General features: G+C 40.0%; 1 protein-coding gene across 3 annotated transcripts in view; it reads right to left on the reverse strand.

Moving 5' to 3' along the window:
* The window catches only part of Rad51c (RAD51 paralog C), a 39,914-nt gene that overhangs the window by 12,341 nt on the left and 15,918 nt on the right, over positions 1 to 11,655 (reverse strand). The window contains exons 8-9 of one of the 3 annotated variants that reach the window (XM_031351977.1): positions 6,292 to 6,352; positions 4,115 to 5,002 (exon numbers count right to left, since the gene is read on the reverse strand). The exons of 1 other annotated variant lie outside the window; for it this stretch is intronic. In XM_031351977.1, the coding sequence (XP_031207837.1) occupies positions 4,901 to 5,002; positions 6,292 to 6,352 (163 nt within the window). In that variant the 3' untranslated portion in view covers positions 4,115 to 4,900. Of the gene's footprint in view, positions 1 to 4,114; positions 5,003 to 6,291; positions 6,353 to 9,219; positions 9,314 to 11,655 lie in introns of those variants that run through there. One more of the 3 variants, XM_031351978.1, reaches the window with a different exon arrangement.

Consider the following 11,655-nt stretch of genomic DNA (forward strand, 5'->3'; position numbering starts at 1 on the left):
GATGTATTATTTTTAAGTATACAGTTAATATGTTTGGAGTTATTTAAAATTTATACTGAGAAAAATGTTATTTCACTATTGCTGTAGACGAGCATCTATATAAGACTGTTAAATTGATTGTTGTTTTATATCAAACAACTTTTATAATACTTATTTTTATTGTTATAATATTTTATAAATTTTAAGGAATATGACAAAAAAGATATTGTAGGTATTGAAGGGGGATCTCTGGGAGAAGCGGTGGTACAAAAGGGAAACAAGAATGTGATTCAATTCTATTTAATTAAAATGTTTTTAAATGTTAAAAAAAAGATCTTATGTAAATTTATTTTAAAGGCATTATACACATAAACACTTGGCTTTGTTCATAATTGGGGTCTCAGGTTTTTGTTTTGTCTTGTTTTGTTTTTTTCCCAGTACGGCAACCTGGATTTGAGGTATACCACAGTGATAACCTATAAAGAAAAGCATTATACTTAGTAACAGCAGAACCCAGGTATGAAGGTGCATTCCTCTACAATCTTAGCATTGACAATGAGACACAATTGTGAAGTCAAGTCTACCTGACTGTAATGATACCTTGTCTCACACAAGATAAAATAGGAAAGAAAAAGCAAGATCCCACACTATCCAGTGCTTGAAGATACTGAGTGTTTACTACTCAGAACACTTTGACACTCTTGGCTTTATGAGACCTGAATGGACAGAATACAAAATGATGGGAAACTTTTAATGACAGTCAGTTAATGCTATTCTAATCAACCATTCTGTTAAAGCAGTTATCTCAAACTAGTTGTGTGATTAGGATGGCCACATGCGTGCTTGAGATTGCCGTGGCGTGAGTGTTACAAATTCTGCTTTCATGCGCACACCTAATAAGCTATAGTTAGCCCATATGTAAGCTTCACAAGAGTTACAATGAAGAACTTTCTAAGTGTAGTGTTTAGCTTAGGACAGAAAATACCACCCATTATGAGAAATCTTAAAAAACACTGTTAAATATATATATGTGTCAATTGTTTTAAGTACATTTGGGGGGGCTGGGATGTAGCTCTGTGGTAGGGTGGCTTGTGTATCATATAGCATACACAAGTTCAAGATTTGACTCCAATACTAAAAAAAAAAAAAAAAGATTAGAAATTTCTCTTTCCCTTTCCACAGAGAATCAAACTTTACCTCATTGCTTGGGATTAAAGGTGAGTGCTAGGGCCAAGTCACACCATACCAACAAAGTTTTGTTTAGTATATAACACAATTTTGGAGTTCACAGTGTTATCAAATATCCTACAACATTTTTAGATTTTTTTTGTTTTTTTTTTTGTTTTTGTTTTTTTGTTTTTTTTTTGTTTTTGTTTTTTTCGAGACAGGGTTTCTCTGTGTAGCCTTGGCTGTCCTGGAACTCACTCTATAGCCCAGGCTGGCCTCGAACTCAGAAATCCGCCTGCCTCTGCCTCCCAAGTGCTGGGATTAAAGGTGTGTGCCACCACCGCCCGGCTAGTTTTTTTTTTTAATAATTTCTTTTATTTAATTTTATGTGCACTAGTGTTTTGCCTACATGTGTACCTGGCAGGCAGTTGTGAGCTGCTATGTGGGTGCTGGGAATTGAACCTGGGTCCTCTGGAAGAGCAACCAGTTCTCTTAACCACTGAGCCGTCTCTCCAGCCTCTTTTTAGATGTTTTAAAACATCTTATTTCTCTGTATGTATCTGGGTGAGTGCATGCCATGTGTGTACAGGTTCTCAAGAAGGCTAAAAGAGGATATTAGAAGCCGGGCGGTGGTGGCGCACGACTTTAATCCTAGCACTTGGGAGGCAGAGGCAGGCAGATTTTTGAGTTCGAGGCCAGCCTGGTCTACAGAGTGAGTACCAGGACAGCCGGGGCTACACAGAGAAACCCTGTCTCGAAAAACCAAAAAAAAAAAAAGAGGATATTAGAGCCCTGGAGCCGAAATGAGCTGCTGATATAGATGCTGGGAACTGAACTCAGGTCCTCTGAAAGAACAGTAGGTGCTCTTACCCACTGAAACATCTCTCAGGCCCTTTCAAATGATGCTCCAGGGGATCTGACATGCTCACTCAGATATACATGCAGGCAGCACACCAATGTACATAAAATAAAAATTATTTTTATAAGTCCAGAGTTTTTTATTTATTCACACTGTACTTTAAAAATGTAAATATAAGTTTACCACAACCTGACTATTCTGGAGCATATGTTTCAATGGCTACACACAGCTACAAATTTTTCCCTTTAAAATGAGATATAACAAAAATTAAACAAATAGATTGAGGTCACTAAAACTAATTTCATCAGCTCAAATTTGTAAACCATCCACAAAATTAACTATAGGAATGGACTGTACACCTTTAATCCCAGAGGCAGAGAGGCAGACAGGACAATCTCTTGAGTTTGAGGCCAGCCTGGTATACAGAGTGAATTCCAGGAAACTTAGTAAGATGTACACACACACACACACAGTCTTAGTTTGGGTTTTATTGCTATGAAGAGACAACATGACCATAACAACTCTTATAAAGAAAAAAATTAATTTGGAGCTGCCTAAACATCCATTATCATTGCAATTGAAAGCATGGTGGTATATAGGCAGATGAGGTTGCTAGGGAAACTGAGAGTTTCTACATCTTGATTCACAGACAGTAGGAGACTGTGTGTCACACTGGGCATGATTTGAGCATTGGAGACCTAAAAGCCTGCCCCCACAGTGACACATTTCCTCCAACAAGACCACACTCATTTCAACGTTACACCTAATAGTGCCACTCCCCAAAGACCAAGCATTCAAATACACGAGTCTATGTGGGCCAAATCTAACACACACACACACACACACACACACACACACACACACACACACACACACACACACACACGCTACAACCAGCCAACTGTGGAGCAAGCAGACTGTGCCACCAGACAGAAGAACTGGTAAGGTTGAGCAGGCTCAGACCCCAGGCAATTTCAGAATTGAGAATGGCAGGAGATGAATGAGATCCCTGACAAGCTTTATCTGTTCTGGAACATGTAAACATAACACCAATCAGTCACATAGCATAAGAACCTGGACTTCTTCATACTACATAGGCCCTGAGTATTCAGCCAATGAGCTTCCCTTCCTGGGCATTTCTTCCTGCAAAAGGTATTTAATCCCTGGTTCACCCTGAGTAAGGTGTATGCATTCACATCCACCATCAAAGAAAAGTTTGGACAAGCAAGGACCATCTCTTCATCAAGGATCATGGGGGTGGGGGTGGGGAAGGGTTTCTTTAGGCCTAAATCTCCCAGAGAAGGCATTCTCTTCCAGCCCCTCCAATATTCTTAGCACTGAACCAAACCTGGTTTGGCTTCTCTCTAGGGCTCAGCCTTCCCCTGGCACATAGCATAGACACCAAGGTGGGGCGCAGACCTTCAACCCCCATTACAGACTGTGTTCTGCCTCCAACAATGGGTTGCAGGAGGTGCTCTGGACAACCCAGCAGCAAGGCAGACATGCAGATCAGGCGTCAGCAAACCAAACCACCAACCCAACTAACTAAACAGTGATATGTTACTTCTTTTCAAAGCTACATGTTTATTTTTAATTTTATTTCATATGTGTTTGAGTGTTTTGTCCATGTTGTATACCACATACACGGAGGACAGATCCCCTGGAACAGAATTGTACTCTTGTACTCTGAAAGAGCAACAAGAGCTCTTAATTCCTGAGTCCTCTCTCTAGGCTCCCAAAGCTACATTTAAGAATAAGAAGACTTTAGCCGGGCAGTGGTGGCGCACACCTTTAATCCCAGCACTTGGGAGGCAGAGACAGACAGTTTTCTGAGTTCAAGGCCAGCCTGGTCTACAGAGTGAGTTCCAGGACAGTCAGAGCTATAGAGAGAAACCCTGTCTCGGGTTTTTAAAAAAAAAAAAAAAAAGAATAAGAATAAGAATACTGATAGGGGACAGAGACATGACTCAGCATTTACTCCTTAAGAACCCATATCGGGCAGCTAACCATATATAAGCCCAGTTCTTGGGGACTTGATGCCCTCTTCCAGGCTCTGAAGGCCTCCACACAGTTGGCAAACACACACAGACACATATACACACACTTAAATGTATTATAGTGTTTTATTTCCATTATTTTTTAGGCAATTGACAAAGAAATTTTCCACTCCGGGTGGTAAATCCAGATAGGTAACATAAGGTTAGCTTTCCACATTACTCAAAATAAAAACACATTAAAATATAATTATAGAACAGTGCTTCAGAAAATCTTTTCAGGAGCTAGGGAAATGGCTCCGTGGGCAAAGCGCCTGACATGCAGGCATGAGGTCTGCATATAAAGCTGGTGCAGTACAGCATATTTGTGCATCTTGGTGCTGGTGGGGTAGACAGGTGGCCCTCTGAGTCAGTGAGCTCCATTCAGTAAGAGATTTTTTTTTTCTGAAAATTTAAGGTGGAGAACTTGGAAAGATAAAAGTGGGTAAAAGCCCTTGCTGTGCAAGCCTGACAGCCTGAGTTCAGTTCCCAGAGCCACACCTGTGCTACACACCCGCATCCCAGTGTTCCTAGTGAGACAGGAGGCAAAAACAGAAATCACCAAAGTGTGCAGACCTGGAGAGTAAAGGGACAAAACAAGAAACACTGCCTTAGAGATAGGGTGGAGGAACTGGAAAGATGGCTCAGCAGTTGGGAATACTTTTAGTTCTTGCAGGACTAGGTTCTGGTTCCCAGCACCTTCATGGTGGTTCAGTTTTACTTGTAACTCCAGTTCCACAAGATCTACCATCCTCTGCTTGTTTTTGTAGGCACCAGCACACACACAGTGCACATACATACATACATTACACACTAAATAGCACATCATCAGTTAACTGGATGCACTGACATTAGTATTTGGTCAGCATTCTTCCTCTGGTTCTCGTGACCGTTTCCGGAAATTCAAAGAACTTTCTGTCTGGGATGAGGCAGCAGTGACAACAGCATCTCTAAATCCCTGAGGCTGCAAGGCAGAGAAACACACACACAGACACGTAAAAGATAACTGAAGAAGATTAACTTTCCTAATAGTCTTTAAATAAGCTATGTTATTCTTGGGAAAGAATTTATTAATCATTGAATAAAGAGGATAAACTTTGCAGGCGGTCTAATCCAGAGTTTTATTAGAGCATTTTATATACGCTCTTCCACACACACATAACACAGTATAAGGATGTTCTCTAAGACCTGACCTATATGTAGTTCAGTGTTGATGCCCAAGTTAACAACAAAAACGTTCTCTAGAAAGAATCTAAGAAGCCTTCTGGTGCCTCAGCTGGGAGAAGGCCACGTAGGCACATCACAGATTTTACAGTAAAATTATCCTGCCTGGCATGTGGCATGCATCTGTAATAACATCACTTAGGCAGCAGAGGCAGGAGGGTCAAAAGTTCAATGCCAGCTTGGACTAAATAGCAAGACCTCTTCTCAAACAAGACAAAATAATTGAGAATAGGTTAATGTAAGTTAAGTGAGGTTAGTGTAAAAACTAAGTGGAAAATTCACTTTCAGAACTCCTTTTCATTTTTAGTTTTCTCTTTATAAAAATAAGGGACTGCTGAATGTGGTGGCGCATGCCTTTGATCCCAGAGCTTGTGAGACAGAGGCAGGTGGATATTGGAGGGTGAGGCCAGCCTGGTCTACAGAGTGAGTTCCAGGACAGCCAGGGCTACACAGAGAAACCCTGTCTCTAAAGAAACATAAACAAACAAAGAAGCTCCAGGTCATGCTCTGTAGTGAGTTTGAGGTCAACTTGGGCCTAGAGTCCAGTGATAGAAATGCCCAGGAAAATAACGTTTCAAAATATTACTATTATCTACAGGCCAAAATTATTAATATTAGTGTAGAAACACATTTTTTAATTGTTGTTGATATTTTTGAGACAGGATTTCATGCTGACTAGGCTGGCCTTGTACAACTGATCCACTTGCCTCAGTCTCCCAAGTCCAGGCATGTGCCATCATGTCCCATTATATATTTTCCTTTCTGAAATCTTTTAACAGAAAAATCTTTAATAGGAGATTTTACATATGCATGGAACATACGCAAATATTTCATCTGTTCTCAAGGATAAATTTCAGTTCAACTGTGACTATAGTACAGTGTAGGTTCTATTTTGATGATGTTCACATATCTAAACTATTCTCAAATATGCTTTCTGCATACAAAATAGACAAATGATTTGTACATGACCTCTTCAGATAATTACTGCCCAACAACTGCAAAATCCCACTGTGATGAAATAATACTGACTGTGATCTGAAATGGTACGGTAGACTCCTTCTGGCTTGGTGACTTGTACAATGTTGCAAATCTGCTTGGAGGAAAAAAATACATATAAACACATTACCTTAATTAATTAGGTCACATGACTGATTTTATAATTTAAATGTACAGAGTCCTATACTATGATTGTATCACATGTTCTCAAGAACACAAAATGGGAAAAAATATATTTAAAAAGGCAAAATGAAAATCTTCCTCACAGGACAGCACTGTGGGTGCTTTCGGTCTCAGTTAAGCTGAGGCACAATTTTTTTGAACTCAGGAACAAGACTAGCCTGAGCCTTAAAAAAAGAAAATTAAATTTTTTTAAAAAATTAAGTCGGGCGGTGGTAGCACACGCTTTTAATCCTAGCTCTTGGGAGGCGGAGGCAGGTGGATTTCTCAGTTCGAGGCCAGCCTGGTCTACAGAGTGAGTTCCAGGATAGCCAGGGCTACACAGAGAAACCCTGTCTCGAAAAACCAAAAAAAATAAATAAATAAAAAATAAAAAGCTGGGTATGGCAGCACAGGCTTTGGATCCCAGGCAAAACCAGCTGGATCTCTAAGCTTGGGACCAAGTCTGGTCTGAAGAATGATTCCCAGGACAGCCAGGGCTGTCATTCTCACGACATGGAGAGTGTGAGGCTCTGGACTACATCATACCCTGTCCTCCTCCTAAGAAGTAAGTAGGCTTGCACAGACATGCATGATTTTAAAGATGCATTCTTATTATCTTTAATTATGTGCAGGGGCATGTATCTGTATGTGGGTATGTATACAGGTGCAAGCATCCTCGGGAGCCAGAGAGATCTGGACTTACAGTTACTTGTAACACACCTGATGTGTGCTGAGAACCACACACATGGGAAAAGCAGCAAATGCTCTTAACCATGAAACTGTCTCTCAAGCCCTGTTTTCTTTAATGTAAATAAAATTGACAGCCGAGAATAGCTAACAAATAATAATTAAGGGGTTTGTTGTTTTGGTTTTTCAAGACAGGGTTCCAGGTAACCCTGGTTGACCTGGAACTCACTCTGTAACCAGGCTGCCTTTGAAGTAAGAGATTTGACTGTCTCTGCTTCCTCAGTTTTGGGATAAAAGGTATGTGCCACTACCATCCAGCTAAAGGTCTTTTTGTATGTGTGCATCTACATGTGGAGGCCAGAGGCTGAATCATAACTTTATTTTCTTCAGAGAGACTCTTTCACTGACCCTAGGGTTCAATCAGCTGGCCAGCAAGTGCTAGAGATCCTACTATTTCTTCCTCACCAGTGCTAGGATTGTAAGTGCAGTATCACCATGACTCTTTTATGTGGGTGTTGGGGATCCAAATTCCAGTTCTTATGTCACCATCTCAACTCTACAATCTACACTCTTTTTTTTTTTTTTTTTTTTTTTTTTTTTTTTTTTTTTTTTTTTTTTTTTTTTTTTTTTTAAGGTTTTTCCAGACAGGGTTTTTCCGTGTAGCCCTGTCTGTCCTGGAACTCACTTTGTAGACCAGGCTGGCCTTGAACTCAGAAATCCGCCTGCCTCTGCCTCCCAAGTGCTGGGATTAAAAGCATACACCACCACTGCCCGGCCACAATCTACACTCTTAATAACTACATTCAAATAGTGTTAAGAGCAAGAACATAAAAATCTTTCAAGTTTCTTTTAAGGAACTTGATGAGGTGGTGCACACCTGCAGCTACAGCAGATGGACTGGGCTATGAGGACTGCTGTGAGCTCAAGGACTGCCTAGGCTACATACAACTTTGAGGGCACCCTAGATACATAACCCTACTTCAAAAAACAAAAGAATTGCTTTTTAAAAAATTTGTTTATTTTACGTATCTGAGTACACTATAGCTGTCTTTAGACACACAGAAGAGGGCACTGGATCCCATCACAGATGGCTGTGAGCCACCATGTGGTTGCTGGGAATTGAACTCAGGACCTCTGGAAGAGCAGTCAGTGCTCTAAACCACTGAACCATCTCTCCAGCCCCAAGAATTACTGTTTTGTGATGATGGAAACTGAACTCAGGGTCTCATACAAGTTAGAAAAGTGCTTCACCACTGAGCTTTCATCCTATAATTACTTCTAAAACATTTAAGTCATTCATAACAGCAAAAAGACTAAAGCAACAGTGTCTACTGGGAGATAAACAAAATATGGAATACATGCATTCTCATTTGTTCTCTCTCTCTCTCTCTCTCTCTCTCTCTCTCTCTCTCTCTCTCTCCAGTAGGATGAAAATTCTGACATGGCTATAAAATGAACCTTGAAGACATTATTCTAAGTGAAATAAGTAAATCAAATATTGTATGGTTTCAATTATATTTGGTTCTTAGAATAATCAAATCAGAGATGGAGTAGAACAATGGTTGCCAGGGACAACACTACTGTTTAATACTGAAGTAAGGGAGATGACAAAGTTCTGGAAATAATGCTAGTGAAGGTCATATAAGAATATGAATATACTTAATGCCATCCAGCTGTATAAATATAGCTAAAAACTTTAATATCTATTTTATTGCAGTTTTATGTAATATAGATTCTATCATAACAGGAAACAATCATAGACTTTTACTAGTTTCTACACAGTATAATACTCATTTGTTTTGGTTTTTGAGACAGGATTTCGTATGGCCAGTCTAGTTTTGAAGGTACAATGTAGCCAAGGATGGCCTTGAACTCCTAATCTTCCTGCCATCATCTCCCAAATGCTAGGATTATAAGCACACACCACCAAACCTAGCTTATTTTCAAAACTAAACTCAACAAAGAACATCTTATTTATTATTTATTAACCTTCCTAAATTCAAAAATGCCCCTCTCCTTAAGCATAACTCATGAGAGAAACAAAGACTGTTTACTTTGAAAGCGACTGGGCTTGAAAGATGGCTCAGCAGTTAAGAGCTCTGGCCGCTCTTTGAGAGAACCTAAATTCTATTCTTGGTGCCCAGATGGGAGCTCACAGCCTTCTATATTTCCAGTTCCAGGGTATCTCTTCTGATCTCTGAGGGCACTGCACATACACAACACATAGACATGCAGGTAAAATACCTACCCACCCATACCAACAAAACAAAACAGAACCAAACAACAACAAAACAAACAGCAGAATCCAAATGTCATAAACTCTACAAGTTAACCTAAAAACTAATTGCTGAGTCACATCTAAGAGAAAGGGCTCCAGAAGGTGGTGGTGCATGTCTTTAATTCCAGCACACGCGAGGCAGATGCAGGTGGATCTCTGAGTTGGAGGCCAGCATGGTTTACAGAGCTAGTTCCAGGACAGCCAGGGCTACACAGAAAAAAACCTGTCTAAAAAAAAAAAAACAAAAAAACAAAAAAACAAAAAAACAAAACAAAAACAGGGCTAGAGAGATGGCTCAGTGCATTGACTGGTTTTCCAGAAGTCCTGAGTTCAATTCCCAGCAACCACATGGTGGCTCACAACCATCTATAATGGGATCTGATGCCCTCTTCTGCTGTGTCTAAAGACAGTTACTGTGTACTCATGTGCATAAAATAAATAATTCTTTAAAGAAAGAAGAAAAACCAAAAACTAAAAGAATAAAAACAAACAAAACAACAACAAAAAACCCAACAAGGTCTATGAACGTGACTCAACAGTGCAGTGTGTGCCCGAAATGCAAGAGGCCCTGGGTTCAAGTATCAATAAAGAGAAAATAATTTCTCTTTAATTGGGCAGGATGACAGATATCTTTAACCACAGCACTTTATTGGCAAAATATATTTTAATCAGCCTTTTTAGAAAAAACATACTTTGGGAATTTTCATTTTCTTAAGGTGGGGCAGTACTTAGAAAGTGAACTGTGGGTCTTGTAGAAGTTAGACAAACACCACCCCACTGAACTATACATGAAATCAAAAGAATCACTTTTTCGGATCAGTGAGACAGCTCATAGGTTCTTGCCTCTAATCTTGACCACCTGAGTTCAATGTCCCCATGAACCATTTGGTAGAGGGAAAGAACCAACTAACCAACTCCTACACAAGCAGGCACAGAGTAAACAAGTGAATATATAATAAAGAAAACCCCTCACTTTTTTGGTTTTTGAGACAGGGTTCCTCTGTATAGCCCTGGCTGTCCTGGAACTCACTCTGTAGACCAGGCTGGCCTTGAACTCAGAAATCTGTCTGCCTCTGCCTCACAAGTGCTGGGATTAAAGGCATGTGCCACCACTGCCCGGTAACCCCTCACTTTTGACTCAATAAAAAATTAGCTCATCTTGTAAGTCATCTTACAATACCAGTATATCCAAGAAAATGGCAAATACATCTGAATGTTTTAAAAAAATATATTAACAAGCAGTAATTTCTTGTTCACTCACTCTTGATGGTAGGGAATGATAAAATGAGACAGAGTACTGCCATGTACCTCAGACTGGTCTTGAACTCACAACCTTCCCCTCAAGAGCAGGTCTATGATACCATATCAAAGCAAAAAAGTAGTAAGATTTTAAGAAGGCTTTACAAAGTTAGTATGAATCCAAAATGAACACCAGATGTGGTAGCTTCTTCGTATAATGCTAATAAAGCAGGAGGCAGGAGGATTGCTAAGAGGTCTAGACCAGGCTGGGGTTTCTATTTATTTATTTATTTATTTATTTATTTATTTATTTATTTATTTATTTCGAGACAGGGTTTCTCTGTATGCCCTGGCTGTCCTGGAACTCACTCTGTAGAAATCCGCCTGCCTCTGCCTCCCAAGTGCTGGGATTAAAGGCGTGCGCCACCATGCCCGGTCAGGCTGGGCTTTCTAAAGGAAAAATAAATGATAAAGACAAAAGGGAATTGATTATGCTTTCAACTTAGAAAAAATACTCTTCAAATTTCTAGGTAAAAAATTTTGTATGTCATGTCTGCATCTCAAAAGATCTTTTCTTCAAGAGATCTTTTTAAATCAAATCAAAAAGAATCACTTGGCTCATAGCCCCAGCTGAGATGAAGCTTAACATATGGCTGAACTACATAGTCTGGGTCAGGAAGAAACAAGGCAGAAGTACAATTTGTGCTCTAAAGCTGAGCACACATAGGAAATGCTGTGTGGGGGTGTGATGTATTACTCCACTCTACCATCAGATCTTCTTGGCAAAGAACAATCTTGGCCTCATATTATAATGAATATGCAAACTGGAGAACCCACATAATATAAGGACACAGACAAAATCATTTGAGAATTGTTGGAATGGCCGGGTGGTGGTGGCGCACGCCTTTAATCTCAGCACTTGGGAGGCAAAGGCAGGTGGGTTTCTGAGTTTGAGACCAGCCTGGTCCACAGAGTGAGTTCCAGGACAGCCAGGGATACAGAGAAAGACCCTGTCTTGAAAATACAAAAAA

The sequence above is a fragment of the Mastomys coucha genome, unplaced genomic scaffold (genome assembly GCF_008632895.1).
Source record: "Mastomys coucha isolate ucsf_1 unplaced genomic scaffold, UCSF_Mcou_1 pScaffold5, whole genome shotgun sequence".
Taxonomy (NCBI): domain Eukaryota; kingdom Metazoa; phylum Chordata; class Mammalia; order Rodentia; family Muridae; genus Mastomys; species Mastomys coucha.